This window comes from Trachurus japonicus, unplaced genomic scaffold (genome assembly GCF_045865225.1).
Source record: "Trachurus japonicus isolate A0001 unplaced genomic scaffold, Traja_1.0 AP029789.1".
In the NCBI taxonomy this organism is placed as follows: Eukaryota; Metazoa; Chordata; class Actinopteri; order Carangiformes; family Carangidae; genus Trachurus; species Trachurus japonicus.
This window is the reverse complement of record NW_028219922.1, coordinates 228,789-245,588: the sequence shown is the minus strand read 5'-3', so window position 1 is coordinate 245,588 and position 16,800 is coordinate 228,789. Positions and strand designations below refer to the sequence as shown.

The 16,800-nt window shown below is 44.8% G+C and overlaps 1 protein-coding gene across 1 annotated transcript; it reads right to left on the bottom strand.

The window, feature by feature from the left end:
• Positions 1 to 4,700: 4,700 nt before the first annotated feature.
• On the bottom strand, positions 4,701 to 5,684 carry LOC146960961 (E3 ubiquitin-protein ligase TRIM21-like). Its single transcript, XM_085771905.1, has one exon. The coding sequence runs from the start codon at positions 5,679 to 5,681 to the stop codon at positions 4,701 to 4,703; it is 981 nt and encodes a 326-aa protein (XP_085628031.1). The 5' UTR covers positions 5,682 to 5,684.
• Between the last annotated feature and the right edge of the window lie 11,116 nt (positions 5,685 to 16,800).

Sequence of the window (16,800 nt, the reverse complement as noted above, 5' to 3'; positions counted from 1 at the left end):
ACATAACAATTGGGACTTTGCATGGAGACACCATTCACATCTGGAGACCTTTGATCATCAGGGGGTCTTTTCATATGACAATGTATCACCTACACCTTTATACTTCTCGCACTGAGACACTTTAGTGATTAGAGACATTCATCAAATGGTGAAACTCTAACAAAGACAATTGACTAAATCACTAATAACCAAAAGGTGTAAATACACAAAGAGGTTACATCCAGGCTGAGGTAAAACTTCCATTGTTTCAGAGACAACATTTCAGGGTGGGGGTCTGACTGTCTTACAACATGAAGGTACCATGTCAAGAAGCAGAAATAAGCAAAATATGTCCCCTTTAAAGCTGCTGCTCACACAGTGAATATGATGAGCTGTAGCCTACTCACCAGTGTTTTGTAGAGACTCTGCTGTATTGCTGACAAACTCCTGATGGACTCACTTTGGATTTCTGTCTCGTCTCAGTTGTCGATCTCTCACACTTTACTTTTTAATTTCTGGACGGTGATGCTGTGTGTCTGTGATTTTATTGTGAGTGTTTCTCAGGTGAACATGGAACAAAGATGAAGCTTCATCTGACAGGTGGGAGGAGTCACTGCCTGACCTTTGATACCATCATCCTCCATAAACCGGGGCATAAACTATAGGGGAAAAAAAGGAACCAAGTGGGGAGGAACAGTTTGGGTTGTGGAGATGAAATGTGGAACTGCAGCAATGCTAAGTCCAGTTCATATTTCTTGATGTAGCCTAGTCGTGATTAGTTGATAGTTAGTTACAGTTATATGTGGTCTGTTGGTGAAGAAGTCTGACGTCCACCAGCAGAGAGAGGTTTATTGAGAGTGAGGAGTTGTCGTCACAGCTCAGAGCCCCAATACATCCATGTCAGAGCCCCGCCCCCCTTCTCCGCCATGATGGAAGGATTCCGGTGGCAACAGCCTTACTAGTCTATGGGCAAAACAAAATCGTCTACTCCGTAATTTACTGTTTTACAATGCCGGAAATCACTGCTGTGTTAAAAACTGCTTCAGTGATTTACTTTCTCCTTATTCTTTCTAGTAATTTGTTGATCTGTTGGCGCAAAAAAGAGCTAGAATTTAGTCCGTCTCTGTGCTGTTCTGATGACGTTGCCCCTGGCAACCGATAGCGTCTCCTTCCATCATGGCCGACCATCGTCACGTGACTCCTTTGCCTCCATTATTATTATTATCTATTTTTCCTTCTCTTCGGGCTCATCTACCATGTAATTTGAAATATAACTGACAGTACACGGATATCTGAAGAGCTCTTTTCCAAAACGCGATAAACGCCGAATCTATTTTTAGCCAAAACGCGACATCTCCTCCCTCTCCTCAGAATTCTATTAGCAGCGCTCAATGCAGTCCAACATGGCGGTGCTCTGAACCCAGGTTTGTTTTCAGTCATTCATTCAGTAGTTTCTGGGTTCTGAGTTAATTACTGTATCTGTTTATGTGGTGGACACTGGCCCGTTAAGTATACCCCCACAGCCCCCGCATACCGGAGGGGCCCCGCGCCCCCGCCTGTAACGACGAGTGTCCTCCGTATCAACGATCGATTTTTTTTTAATTTTTTTTTTTTACAGCAAAGACGTGGTTTTGTTTACAGCAACATGTGCTCACGTCATGATAACGTCTGTATTCTGACCATTAAAATTTCCATAGTCCATAGTTCTCTTTGTTTAATATGTAAAGAGACAGACATCATTACTGTCGACACCCCCCCCCCTTCCCCCCGACGCGCGCGCGCGCGCACACACACACACACACACGCAACTCAGTGATGTTCTCATGTCATGTTGGTTGGTTTTTCAAGACAGTAACCGTCAGTGTTTGTTTTTTTTAATGTGGAAATATAGCGTTTTGAGAAAAAATAAAATAAACTTTGAGTTTTTAATCAACAATATTGTTCTTTGATTTAATAATCATTGTTCAACATGTTCAGACTGAGCCAACAATCATTTTAACAGGATAAATTGAATATTAACAAAATGGGTGGGCCTAGGTAAAAAATGTCATTTTCTGGAAAACTATTAAAATGGATTTATAGTGTTTTGGAAAAGAGCTCTTCATCTGTTCTACGTAAGGGATAATGCCCAACGAGGTGTCCATTATCAGAAATTAATGGACGACGCGGAGGCGTTCGCGTCGGACGGTTGCTTCCGCGAAGTCCATTAATTTCTGATAATCGGACATCTCGAAGGGCATTATCCCGCTTATACCATGGTCACTTACGAGATAAATACATATTAAATCATAATTTAATGTTGTTTTTACCGTTAAAATGTTGTTTTTACCGTTATAATCATACGTCTTTAAGGCAAGCGGCTGAGCCGAGCGGACTATTTAATAACACTCGTCGGCGATAAAAGAAAAAAAAAGAGGGACCCCGCTGTGACCGCAGCGTACAGCCAGTGACTCTGCCACAGCCTGATAGTTGATCAGTGAAGGGAGGTGAGGTGACGGCTTAAATGTTACGTGACACAAAGTATTATTTCAGACGGCCAGTGCACTTCTTACCGCTTGTGTGTTTACAAACTCCAGTGCGATGATGCGCTGAAAAAAAGTTGTTATGGAAGCCCATTAATCTCTGATAATCGGACACCTCGAAGGGCATTATCCCGCTTATACCATGGTCACTTACGAGATAAATACATATTAAATCAATTACTTGTAATTTAATGTTGTTTTTACCGTTAAAATGTTGTTTTTACCGTTAAAACCATACGTCTTTAAGCGGCTGAGCCGAGCGGACTATTTAATAACACTCGTCGGCGATAAAAGAAAAAAAAAAAGAGGGACCCGCTGTGACTGCAGCGTAACGTTACAGCCAGTGACTCTCCCACAGCCTGATAGTTGATCAGTGAAGGGAGGTGAGGTGACGGCTTAAATGTTACGTGACACAAAGTTTTTCAGAGGTCCAGTGCTTCTTACCGCTTGTGTGTTTACAGACTCCAGTGCCGTAATGCGCTGAAAAAAAGTTGTTATGGTCCGAGTGTCCGTTGCCGTGGTTACCAACAAGCGTTTGAGCCAGCGCAGTAATATTTAGAACGTAATCAGGCTATTTTACCGGAACATCTTTATAGGTTTCCATTATCACTTTTTAATGGACACCCAGCAGCCAATCAGAATCGAGGATTCACCCAGACCATGGTATAATGCATTATAACCTCAACTCCTTTTGTCCTCCACAACTCCAGCACCTTAACCCCCACTGCCCTTACATACACCACTATTAGCAACCACTTTAAATCACACCTACAACATTTATGTGCATTGCATTGCAACATCTGGCAGGGGGACTACCAATGTAAATCAGCCCTTGGCTGCAATTAGGTACCTCCACATTCTTTCTCTTTCGTCAAAATATGTTGACTTATGTACACACCCCCTTCTTGAATAAATAAATGGTAAAATTGAGTGTCAGGACCAGGAAATGACATCATCAACCACAATCCTGGACTGCAACCACAGGACTCAGTCTAGACCTCCTTCAGGACTTTGTCTCCATCCAGTCCTCCAACACCAGAATCCAGTTTGCTGATGACACCACTGTGGTGGGACTCATCTGTGACAACAAAGAGACCTTCTACAGACTGGAGGTGCAACATCCTGGTCCTAAACCACCACAACAAAGGAGAACATTGTGGACCCAGGAGGTCCAGAAGAACCACACAGCCCCTCTGTCCATCAGTGTGGAGGAGGTGAAAGGTAGCTCTATCTATCTACATTTTTACACCTCTGTGGGCCACACCACTTCCTGTTTCCCCTGCTCATCCTGGTCAGCAAAACCCACCCCAAACAATTTGATTGACAGCTTTCCTTTACAAAAGAAAAACAATCACACAGGTTAATGTCTTTTAAACCAATATTTTTCTCTTTATTTTTCCACATGCATTTTCTTTTACAGATTTACTGTTTTTGTCTTCATGATGAAGAAGTGATTACGGTCACAAACACCTACTCTCATACAGAATCAGCTATTGATTATTAGAATCAGATACATCAATAAACAGTGACTCAGCGTATCAGGCTTCACTCTTCACTGCAGCTTCAACATTAATATTTATAATATAACACAATAATTCACCATGTGTTATCTTTAGAAAAAAATAGTGACGTTTTATTAAACATTACACAAAAAACCTCAAAGGAGGTTAAATCGAAAGCAACTGGACTTGGTTATTTGTCTGGGAAGACGTTTCACCTCTCATCCAAGAGGTTTCATCAGTTCATGTAGCATCTGACCAGGCTGGGACTGGTCCAACTATCTGGTGTGGTGATCCAGGTATTTAACCTCTTGTGTGGGCGTTCACAAGGCTGATGATGTCACTGGTTCCCTTTTGTGCTCCAGGTGCCAACGACAGTCGTTTAACTGACTGTCTTTGGTGGAAAGTTGGTTTCGACTTCGTTAGTGCCCTATTGTGTTATAACGACAGTTGTTGGAGTCACTTGCCACTTGTGAACAGTAGTTGTAATTTGAGCCTCCACACCAGTTAGTTGGACCAGTCCCAGCCTGGTCAGATGCGTACATGAACTGATGAATCCTCTTGGGTGAGAGGTGAAATGTCTTCCCAGACAAATAACCAAGTCCAGTTGCTTTCGATTTAACCTCCTTTGAGATACTATGACCTGGACAAATGAGAATATGCACAGGCTTATTACACAAAAAATCACTTCATTGGTCTATTAAGTTTGATTGACAGGACAGATGATCAGAGGGGCAGAGTTTTTACCTCCATCATTATCAAAGGGATTGAGGAGTGGGTGTAGTTTGTCAGTGAAGCAGCAGCCAGTGAAGGAGTAGATGAGAGCTGCAGCATCTACGTCATAAAAGGAGACCAAACCCTCCTCATAATCCACAAACACCCCCACCTTCTCAGGACCAGACCTCAGAGTAAGAGGGACTGGAGGGTCAACACCAGCAAAGTACTCATTTCCATTTATCAACTTTATCCTCCAGTAACTATCCTGAGGGCCCAGTGTGATGCTTTTCTTTCTGTCAATCGAATCACTGGCCACTCCCACAATCCACTCAGTTTTTCCTTTAACCTGAACCTCAAAGTAAAATCTGCCTGAAGAGAAATTCTGTTTTCCTAAGACACAGATATAATTGGAAAATCTCTCTAGGTTGTCTGTGAGTCTCTTCCTCAAATCACCACAGTGAACTTGTTTTCCATCATCAGACAGAATGAGATAAGGATTTGCTGTATCAGGATCCAGAGTCACATCCACTGCAAACTGCTGGATCCTCTTCACCTCAACCTCTATCATCTTCTTGATCTGTCCATAGAGCGTCTCCTCCAGTTGAGACACAGCTCTCACTACAGTCCCCTCATATAATGGTGGACAGACTCTGACCTGTGTCCAGTCCTTGGTGGGTGGAGCAGCTTTCAGGGATGGGAAGCTTTGGAGGAGGTGGAGGTGGTCTTCAGAGAGTGAGAGCTGCTCCACCTCAGTGCTTCTCTTCTCCAGCTCAGAGATTTCCTGTTCCAGCTCTGTGATGAAGTCTTCAGCCTGTTTCTCTGAGCTTTTCTGTTTCTCTTCGATCTCCTTGATGAGCTGCTTCAGGCCTCTGTCAACAGACTCCTTCAGAGCAGTGAAGACCTCAACACCTTCTGCTTTCTCTCTGTCTGCAGCAGCTTTACTGATCTTCACTGACTGTTTCATCTCCTCAATCTTCAGTCATCTCTTCTGGATCATCTGCTGAGTTTCAGCCTCTGTCTTCTGCAGCTCTGCCTTCTTTCCTTCATATTCTTCTCTCAGAGGAACAAACTCATGAGTCTTGTGGTCTAAAACATGTGTTAATGTGAAAGTTTGGTTTTGCAAGAAGAGTCTGAGGTTTTGTGAATGTAGCTTGAAAATTGGGGTTTGTGTTCACAGTTTAAAGAAAAGGAGAGCAGCTTTCGAGAAATGTGTCTTAGCAATCAAGAAAAACTGTAAACACCTGATAATCTGATATTTTCTGTTTTCAAAGCTGCACTTAGTGAAGGACACTGTATTTCCTCTGGCTGCTTCACAATAAAAGTGTACAGCTCTTATTGTGAAAGAGCAGCAGGAAGTAGAGAGTAATGCAGCTGTAGCAGGTGATAACTTGACGGCTCTAAAACCAGGAAATGAGGTGAAGTATTATAGAGCCACAGGTCTGTTGTGAGCCAGTTGAGCAAAGCTGTTAGGACAGCCCATGGGGAAGTGGAAGGCCAACCTTAGCAGAAAAACATAGCAAGATGGCGGCGGCGGTGTCGGCGGTGTCGACAGCTCTCTCTGTAACATTCTCGTCTATTACGGCGCAATGTTTCTTTTCTTTTCTATTACTTTGGACGACCACCATAAGACGAGAAGGCGCGTGGAACACCTCAACTGTTGGGGAAGAGATGGCAAACCTGCCTAACTTTTACATATTGGACAATTACCAGGTACACAAACATCCAGGCTTCGGACATGCAGCCGCAGAAGACCTGTTGAAGCGCCCAGGGTGCCCGCTTTGCCACCTCAGAAACAGCGGCAAGCGGGGTGATGCCCGGGCTCTCAGTATCGTCCAAATCTGCCTCCTTCTATCGGGGGACATACACCCCTGCCCCGGTCCTCGCATCTTCAAGACAGCTGTAGAATCGACACCGAATCCCACGAGCCCTGACCCCAGCTGCCCCGAAACAGCTAACGCTACACACACTACTCCGCCAGCGGACACCGGGCCACCACCACCTGCGATGCTAGCTGGGGAGCTAGCGTCGCTGGCCACCGGCCCCAGCTCTCCACCAGCGGCGGCGGCTGAACCAGCGGACACCTGACCACCACCACCTGCGATGCTAGCTGGGGAGCTAGCGTCACTGGCCTCCGGCACCGGGCCACCACCACCTGCGATGCTAGCTGGGGAGCTAGCGTCGCTGGCCCCCGGCCCCGGCTCTCCACCAGCGGCAGCGGCTGAACCAGCGGACACCGGGCCACCACCACCTGCGATGCTAGCTGGGGAGCTAGCGTCGCTGGCCACCGGCCCCGGCTCTCCACCAGCGGCGGCTAACGTTAGCCCAGCAGTCAGTAGGCACTCACCACCACCAGCGGCCCTCAGCGGGGGGACGGCTAACGTTGGCCCAGCAGCTGAGAAGCCCCCACCACCACTAGCGGCCCTCAGCGGGGGGGCGCCTACGGCTAACGTTAGCCCAGCAGCTGAGAAGCTTCATCTATCTCCGGCGGCCAGCGGCGGAGCTACACCGACGGCTAACGTTAGCCCAGCAGCTAACAGGCCCTCACCACCATCAGCGGCCCTCAGCAGGGGTCGCTTACAGCTAACGTTAGCCCAGCAGCTAACAGGCCCTCACTACCATCAGCGGCCCTCAGCGGGGGGGGGGCGCCTACGGCTAACGTTAGCCCAGCAGCCAACAGGCCCTCACTACCATCAGCGGTCCTCAGCGGGGGGGCGCCTACGGCTAACGTTAGCCCAGCAGCCAACAGGCCCTCATCACCATCAGCGGGGGGGCGCCTACGGCTAACGTTAGCCCAGCAGCCAACAGGCCCTCACCAACATCAGCGGCCCTCAAGCCCCCTCCTTCAGTCAGGAAGGGAACAACATTCACCAGAAGGCCAGCTCATCCAGCTCACCACCCAGCACTAAAGGTAACAGAAAAACAAAAAAATACCAGATTTTTCCAAACTGTAAACCATGCCAAGGTGCTATGGGACCCCACAGCGAAACCCAAAGGAATACTAGGTGGGCACATTAACATAAGAAGCATAATATCTAAAACTGAACAATTAGAAAAGCTCCTCACTGACTCTAACCTGGACTTTCTTGGGATATCAGAGACTTGGCTAACTCCAACTAGCCCTCCTGGCATCACTAACATAACAGGCTACACCAGCTTCAGAAGGGACCGTCCGCTTGGCAAAGGTGGTGGCGTTATATTATATGTGTGGCGGCCTGGGAAAACCCGTCGGATGTCGCGGACGTTCGATTGTGGCAAATAGCCAAAATAGGTGGAAAAGTACTATTTCCACGATTTTGATATTTTGTGTGATTCTGGTACTTTGAACTCCCTACTACATCGTGGTGAATAAATATTTTAAGAAAACAAAACGGAAAGTATACTTATTTTTATGTTTTTGTGGCGAGTATAAGGCGTTTCGTTTCCAGCTGAGCCGCAGCACAGCTGAGCCGCAGCAGCAGCGCTAGAGGAGACAGGTCCGTTGTTGTTGTAGATGTAGCATTCAAGGACCCTCGGAAAGCAGAGAATCCCGCGATTCAGATGCTTTTTTACAGCTCGTCTTTATCATAAACGGTTGTTGATGTTTTGTAAAACTTGTGCAAGTGCCGATGATGAGTTCGGTTTAGCGCCGATGCTACGTTCTGTTTGGCATTGATGCTACGTTCGGATTAGCATCGATGCTACGCTAGGTTAGCGTCTGTTCCCGTACCACGTGATCACACGCACCCTATACGGTCCCTTCTTGTCACAGAGGCACCATTCAAGGACCCTCGGAAAGCAGAAAATCACACGATTCAGATACAGTTTACAGCTAATCTCTATCATAAACGGTTCAGAAGCTGTTTAATGTTTTGTAAAACTCTCGTCTTTAGAGGGTTAAAACAGCAACGTTCTAGTTAAAGCCATTTTTCTCACTTTTCAGTTTTTTGGTCATGATAGATTAAAATGCTCATAACTTTTGATCTGAGAGGGCTATCTCAGTCATTCAAACAGTTATGAATGGCTGAAAACGTCTAGTTTATGGAAATATCAAAAAATGAAAATGTCAAAATCCCACCATGTGAAGGGTTTTCCCAGGCCACCACACATATGTCAGGAACAGTCTATCTTGTACACAGCTTGAGTTCCCCCAAAATGAAACCGAATGTGTTGGAGCCCAAATTAACTGTACGTTCACACCAAAAGCTTCCAAAGCGTCAAAAACGCCGGAAGTCAATTCATTTTCAATGAGAGCCCGGCGGCACTGAGCGTCCAAAGCGTCAACAGGCGTTGCCGCGCTTCCAAAGCGTCCAAAGCTTCCAAAGCGTCACCAGATGAGAAGTTGAGCCCGGGTTAACTTTATGGTAATTAGCTATGACGCGGTTAAGCGGCAACCAATCAGATCCCAGATAGCAAAATTGTTTTGGCCCATATCTGGCCCACACCTGTCATGTTCATCCGGTCCACATACCGCATGGACTTATGGCACTTGGGAGGTCCGCTCCTGTTTGCCAAAAGTGGGCCACAACCAAGCCATCACAATGCCAGATGTCAACCAAAAACAGGCCAAATAAACCAGAACTCAACCGAATGTGGGCCACTGTACACTTTTATTCTGGCCCAAGTACGGAAAGGGAAGATGGCACATGAGTGGTCCACAGCTGTTTGCCAGAGGTGGGCCACAACCAAACCAACACAGTGCCAAATGTGGGCCGACAACAAATAAACCAGAACTCACCCAAATGTGGGCCACCACCGTACATTTTCATTCTGGCCCACATCCCACATGGAATGATGGCACACGAGTGGTCCACAGCTGTTTGCCAGAGGTGGGCCACAACCAAACCAACACAGTGCCAAATGTCAGCCGACACCAAATAAACCAGAACTCACCCAAATGTGGGCCACCACTGTATGTTTTTATTCTGGCCCACATCCCACATAGAATGATGGCACATGAGTGGTCCACAGCTATGTGCCAGAAGTGGGCCACAACCAAACCAACACAGTGCCAAATGTTAGCCAAGAAGAGACCAATAAACCAGCACTCACCCAAATGTGGGCCACCACCGTACATTTTCATTCTGGCCCACATCCCACATGGACATTGGAACTAGCTTTCAGACTTACCCAGAACTGGTTTACAGTCTATGATCTTGTCTAGCCTGCACACTTTGTCACAACCAAACCAAGTACTATGTCAAATATAAACACGTCGTATAAAAAAAACCCTGAACTGGCCTGAATTTGTGACTACATGTCATTATGGTACCTCCAGATACTGTGTTAAATGGTGGCATGCAGTGGTCCAGTCTTGTTGGTCTCAGGGTCAAAGGTGAAGATACCTCCTGAAGAATTGAAGAAATAACCAGACACGGGAAACAACTTAACTTGAACAGTTAACAGTGACCTTTATTTTCTTAACATAACACAAACCAAACAAACAAGAACATGTGTGGAGCATGCTCACTCATGGCCCCAGCTGGGTCTCGTCTTCATCTGGCCCTTTAAGAAATGCACAAAAGAACATATTTTGTTGACTCAGTAAAGCAGTACTGTGTTTAACTAACTCATTCATGTGAGTGGCTACACATCAGCATTTACTTCATCCTGCAGCTCCAACATGGCCTGTTTTATACTGTCTAAATCTTATTTTTTTCTATTCTGTTGTTCTCAAAATATAAACATGAGTGAGGAACAGATTGGTTGTTCTACAGGGGGAAATGGTGTTTATTTTTTATATATTATGCCAAGGTAAGTATTCCATTGCAACATGGCTGAGGCTCTAAGTTGGAAGCAACTCCATCCTACATATTAAACCTACCACATATCAAGTCTGAGATGACAATGAGTCAGCTAGCCTCTTTCAAACAGTCGCTGCGTATTTACACCAGTTCACCACATGGTGGAGCTGAAGACCATAAATGCAGCAGTAAAGGGAAAAGTTTGGGGTAAGACCACATCTTAAGACTCAAAACCTTGTCCACTCATGTTAACATTAGAACACAAGAATGTTTTTGTCTTTCATTCCAGCTCAATTTAGCATGGAGGTGGCATGTAATATTAATATGTAAAAATGTATTTCAGCTGTTGCTTCATATTCATGAATTTATTTTGTAATTAGAATATTACACTAAAGTCAAATACAGTATTCATTAAAGATGTGTTTCTAATTGAAATGTGATTTCCCTACTTTTCATACCCATGAACTGGCTTTTAAGAAAGGCAATGGGTGACAATTCCAGTTACAGTTTACATTACTGTCCCATCACTGCCAAGATAAATCTTTACATTTACAAGAAAATGGGTGCTTGCTGCATGGTGGCTGAACAAGCTTCTAATTCCTAACTGACCATAGCGGAAAAAATACCAAAAGTCACACTCTGCCTTTTTTAATTATATTTGTTCATTTAGAATCTGTAATATTTGTTCTGTACTTTGCCCTTGTTTTTTATTTTTTTATTTTACATATGCAGACAGCTTCATCTTGATTTCTGCTGTAGAACAGTATCACACATACGTATATTGCAAAATAGGTATTGTAGTTAACTTACGTGCGAGCTGTGTAGAGCGCCGTTTCTCCTCTCTCTCTCTCCTTCCACCGTCCCTATCGCCAGCGAGATGAAGCCACCTTTTAATGTATGCTTCCACCTCCTGATCTTTTGCGGTGGCCGTCAATTGATTTTTTCTGACTGTTCCTAAAAATTGAGAAAAGTGTAAAGCTTTGGATAGATTGCACACAATGGTGAGAAATGGCTAACTGCATGACATGCTATATCTTGCCCATACAGTAGTTGGGCAGCAATGAATCTAGTTTGAAAACAGTCTAGCCATGACCAGCCAATAACTAAAACTGTAGGAGGAAAACTTTCGCCTTCAGCTGACGAAATGATTGCAGACGGGTGCATCTTAGAGCAGAGGACAGATAAACAGCTGGAGAAGATGGTGAAGCACATAGACATTTTTATAATGCTGACATTTTGGCACATATGTGGCACAGAGTATGTTTTCTTCAAAGCAAACAGAGCAATTTAAGAATGGCAGCTTTAAACTGGTGCCTCATAACATGTGATTGGGTGTATATGTTGTATTATATGTATTTTAATGAGTATTAGACTATCAGCATTTTTAATTAATTATATTTAGAGCTATGGTCTACGGTCTGAAAGACAATGAGAAACCCCTCCCCTCCGAGCCTCCTCACGACATGACCCCCTAGAGCAGATCAGAGCAACAAGCCTGTTACCTGCAGAAAACAAACACGGCTTTGAATGCAGAGTAAAATGTCGGATTCAGTCACAACTTCTCCGATAAAACCATAGATTACCTGTTCAACACAAACTCCGCTGTTGGCTGAGGCTGTGCTCGGTACCTCTAATGGCAGCAGTACTCCGTTGCCACCGCTGTGCACCAGCTGCCAGTAATGAGGCGGTGCTAGTTGCCGTTGTCACCATAATTACTGGTAGCCTGGTGGCGGCAACGGGACCACGGCGACCGCCGGTACTGCCAGAGCTGGAGGGAGGCTGGTCACACCAGGCGACCCAGCACAGGGTGCTGTATGTGGCTGGGAGCGGCTGTGTGACGGGAGAGGATCAGGGAGACTCCACGTGGCACCGGTAACGGTAATAATGGTGGCAAAACATTCTGTGCTTCTGTACTGTGCTTCTCTGAATCCTTGTGGGCTTTCAGTGGCAGGCTGGCCGGGCAACGGGCACTGAATTCGTGGTTTCATGTGTCTGTGGCTGAGCTGCTCAGAGCAGTTACAACTACTTGTAGTTTCAAAGCGTAAGGGAGTGGGGACGAGGCGGGTCAAGGTGGAGCAGGGGAGGCAAAGTGATTGGATGGAGGGTACGAGCCAATGCAAGCTTACCGTGACTGTTGGTCACTTTCTATACAGTCCCACAGCTGATAGACTGAATTTTTTTTTGGTTCTTTTTGCTATTTATATTGTAGATCGGACCACAGGACCATAATCGCTGTATAAACAATGTTAATAATAATTACCAAGCTACCAAATCGTAGACCATAGCTTTAAGTGTTGTGTCGTGACATATGAGTTGTTTTAGTGTATATGATGCATATAGCTTACCTGCTCCTCCAATCAGACATGCTTCAATGAGCTGGCACCCTTAATATGCCCTGAAGAAGACTTACTCGTGCAGAAATGTCAGCACTGGCACTGTAATAAAAACTTCTAAAACTGACCGTGTGCTCCAGTATCTTCTCCCTGTCAGCCACTACTAAAACTCATGTCGTCATGAACTTATACAAATTTAAACACACACATGGAACATGATCAAACAGCCTTCATTATTTGCCTGTCACTGTGAGACTTGGTTTTGTAGCTGCAGCAATAAACTCAACAAGCAATGGAATTCTATTTGAATAGAATAGAATATTGTCTGCTACCACACTGATACATAATCATTCAGATCTGCATCTTGATAAATTGATTTTATGATTAAATTTCAGCACCCCTATCTAGCATAAAAGAAAAGGAAGGAAGGATTCATCAAGACACATCACTAATGGCACTTTTCCACTGGCACAGTACAGCACGGCACGGCACGGCTCGGTTCGGTTGTGTTTCCATTACATCTGAGTTCTCTAGTTCCTCCTCAGCGGGGGTGGGGTCGGCCAGGGGTCTTCGCGGGGCCGCAAACTTTTTTCGATCCGCTCGTCAGCTCCAAACTCACTGGTCTGCACCTCGGTAACAGACCACAGTGTGGATTTACACACAGCAACATTTAACTCAGGTGAAGGAACCACAACAGTCTGATACAGATCAGCTGGCGCTGTTGCCACTCTGCTTTCCGGGTTTGATTCTCATGTCCGACGTCGCGCTCGCGCTGACTCTCTGCCCAATCAGCGGAAGGCAGTCGGATGACGTCACGTTATAGTATCGCTTCGGCTCGCTTGGAACCAGGGCCGAGGAGGAACTAAAAATGGAACCTGGTACCAGGTACTAGGGCTAGTGGAAACACGCAAATAGCGTGCCGTACTGTGCTAGTGGAAACGCGCCATAAGAAATATAACCCACAATTAACACTCACCAGTAATTACATCTTTTAACTGGAGGCTGTGGAAGGCCGTCTTCCCATTCACGCCACGCCAGTTCAGTTGTTTGACCAGGGAGTTTGTGAATAGGGTTTTCATGATCTGCCACACGGTGTCCTTGATATCGACCCCACCGATGACACTCAAAGCAGTAATCTCGGCAAAAAAAAGGACATACATGATCTATACGAGCAGTATTACACCGGGCATACAATGTAAAATTTTTGAAAATCTTGTTGTTTATATCAGCACTGAACACTGTACGAGTAAATTGTCTACGATTTATGGTCAACGCTAGGGTTGTTCGGTATACCGGTACTAGAGTGGTACCGGGGTACTGACGCATTTAAAACGGTACCATACTGCGCTTAGATGGGACCGGTACTTTCATTTTGCGCCGCCGACAGCGGTGACGTCGCCGCGTGAAGTCGCCGCATTGTAATTTGAGCCGAGGCGAGCGAGTGAGCGAGTCACAAACGAAGCAAGGTGCTTTTTTTTATTACCGTTACAGCGCCACCTGTCCATGTGCCTGTGTTTATGTGTGACTGTGTGTGTGTGTGTGTGCGCGCCGCGCGCAAGAGAGACGGGCCGCCACAGACTCGTTAATTAATGCAAACAGCTGGTTGATAAGTCCGTTTTTACCGCGGATCACCACTGGCATGCTCTCTGTCTCTGTGTGTGTCTCTCTCTCTCTCCCTCTCTCTGTGAGTGAGTGAGTGAACAGCGCTACGCGGAGATGAATTAACGGAGCGATATTGCGTTGGTGGGGGGGGGGGCTTGGTCTTGATTCTGTGGCGCTGCATATGGGAAACAATAGGTGTGTGTTTGTGTAAAATGAACGTTTGTGTTTCATTCTATAAACTACTGAGAACAATTTCTCCCAAAAATTACAACTGGTCAAAATAACAAAAAAAGATGCAGTGTTTTCAGACCTCAAATAACGCAGTTGATAATCATTTTTAAACAGACCACTAATGATTTAATTTAGGAAGAGTTCAGTAGGCTACTGATGCATATGTTATAGTTCTAAGATTTTCTATTAAAATAAAGTCAATAATGACATTTTTTGTGTTCTCTTTTTATTTGGAAAAGTACCGAAAAGTATCGAAAAACATTTTGGTACCGATACCGGTACCAAAATGTTGGTATCGTGACAACACTAGTCAACGCTAACGATGTATGTACTCACACTGTACAGTCTCATCATCAAACAGAGCTCACACTTTACAGGTGAAAAATGCCCAAAGACAGACTGCCCTGTCTATCTACCATAAACACGCACATACACAAAATAGTTCTAGAGTGAGAAATAACGAGTGTTACCATTTTCTGTTGAAAGTCTGCTTCTTCCCTGACCCGCTTCTCCACAGCCAGTAAAGAGCTGATGTCCTTAATTGGGAAGACATCTTTTTCAAGGACCTCCTGCCCACCAACAGGCTGTCCTTGAGTCTTATTCATGGTCAGGGTAATAATTTTGAGCTGCTCCATGATAAGCTCCTGGTTCGTCAGGAGCCTACGCAGAAGAGCTAAAAATAACGACATACAAGTAATTAAAACCAAAAAGGCATTGTAAGTTGATTTTATACAGCGACAGAGAAAAAGATAGTGAGACAGAGAGGGTATGTGCATTAGTGTGCAAATATAATCACTTACAAGCAAGGTTTGAAGCACCTGAAGCTGACGGCTGTTCATTGCCCTGACTGGTCACTGGCTGTTGTGGGCTGACAGTGGGTGGTGGGCTTGCCACTGATGCAGGACGTTTGGGGTTCGGAGTCGGTCTTGGTGTGAAGTCTGGCCGTTGAATTTTTGGGGCTGCTGGCAGTGATGATCTTTTTGCAGTTGAGTCGCTGTCACTATCACTTTCAAAGCGAATTTTTGGTCTTGTGTGTGCATATAGGGGATTGGGATGGGAAGAGGAAGAAATTGAAAGTATAAAGCATTTGTCATTGGTAAGTTGTTGCACTGAACTTGTATTGCTTAAGATATAGCACACATCAGACTACTTTGCCCTATTGCTTTTGTTAGCATGGGAAGGACAATGTACCTGCCATATTGACTCGGCATGAGTAAAAAACCATATGAGGAAGATAACTGCATCTGATGATAGACATTAATCCACTGCATCAAACTCTGAACTATAGGGAGACCAGTTTAAGTTGAGTTCCTTCTCATATTCAGGATCACTACATTAAGACATTGTAGTCACTGCAAACTAATGCAACTGTATACATTTTAGGGTGTAACATTGTAGATAATATAGTCTGTCCAAAAAAAGTGGTCTGGTGGCACAACTTAGCCCACGTATGGGATAAATTGAGCATAGGAGCAGGGTATGTTGAGCCACCCCCCTCCTTCCCCTTGATCCATCTCCCACCCCCCACTTTTCTCACTATTCCACCTGTCCAGGTTGCAGGTGAACACAAAACAGGGACCTGTTGCTGAGCTACCAACTCATTGAGATTTGGGTTATTTTGACATTACTTTGGATTGAAGAATCCATCCTCTTTCTCTCTGAAAGTAAAACTTGGTTTACCATGAACAACTTTTCCTATTTTCAGGTACGTACTGTAATCATAAACATACAGAATCTTTATAGTAATAAGATATAATATAAGATGTATGTATAACAATGTATGAATGTATCTAAATTGCATCAGCTTAAGTAGCATTCACTCTAAGGGAGGTGGTAGTTATTGACAGCGGATAACGTATTAATAATTATTAATGTCTCACAAATATAGTACTGTAGTGGCTTTGAATGCTTACAGCCTTTTTCGCTTTCTCCTTGGTATTTCTTCCTCTTCTTCTGTTGTCTGTAGATCAGTGTGGGCTTCTGCCATGGGAAGTTTGAGGCGGGCAGTTGTATAGTTTGCTGAACATAAAGAAATTCAGACATCATTAATCATTAATAGAGTGTATATGTTTTTAAATGACTGAACTCAAGTAATTATGTGGTGACGTGTATACCTGCTTTATATAAAATCCGAACGCCAAACTCTTCCCATGACAATCCCAGCTGCTCTGAATTTTTCACAGCCTTTACAGTTCTT

Coding starts and splice junctions, on each gene's coding strand:
- LOC146960961 (XM_085771905.1), bottom strand. CDS start 5,681: ATGAAACAGTCAGTGAAGATCAGTAAAGCTGCTGCAGACAGAGAGAAA.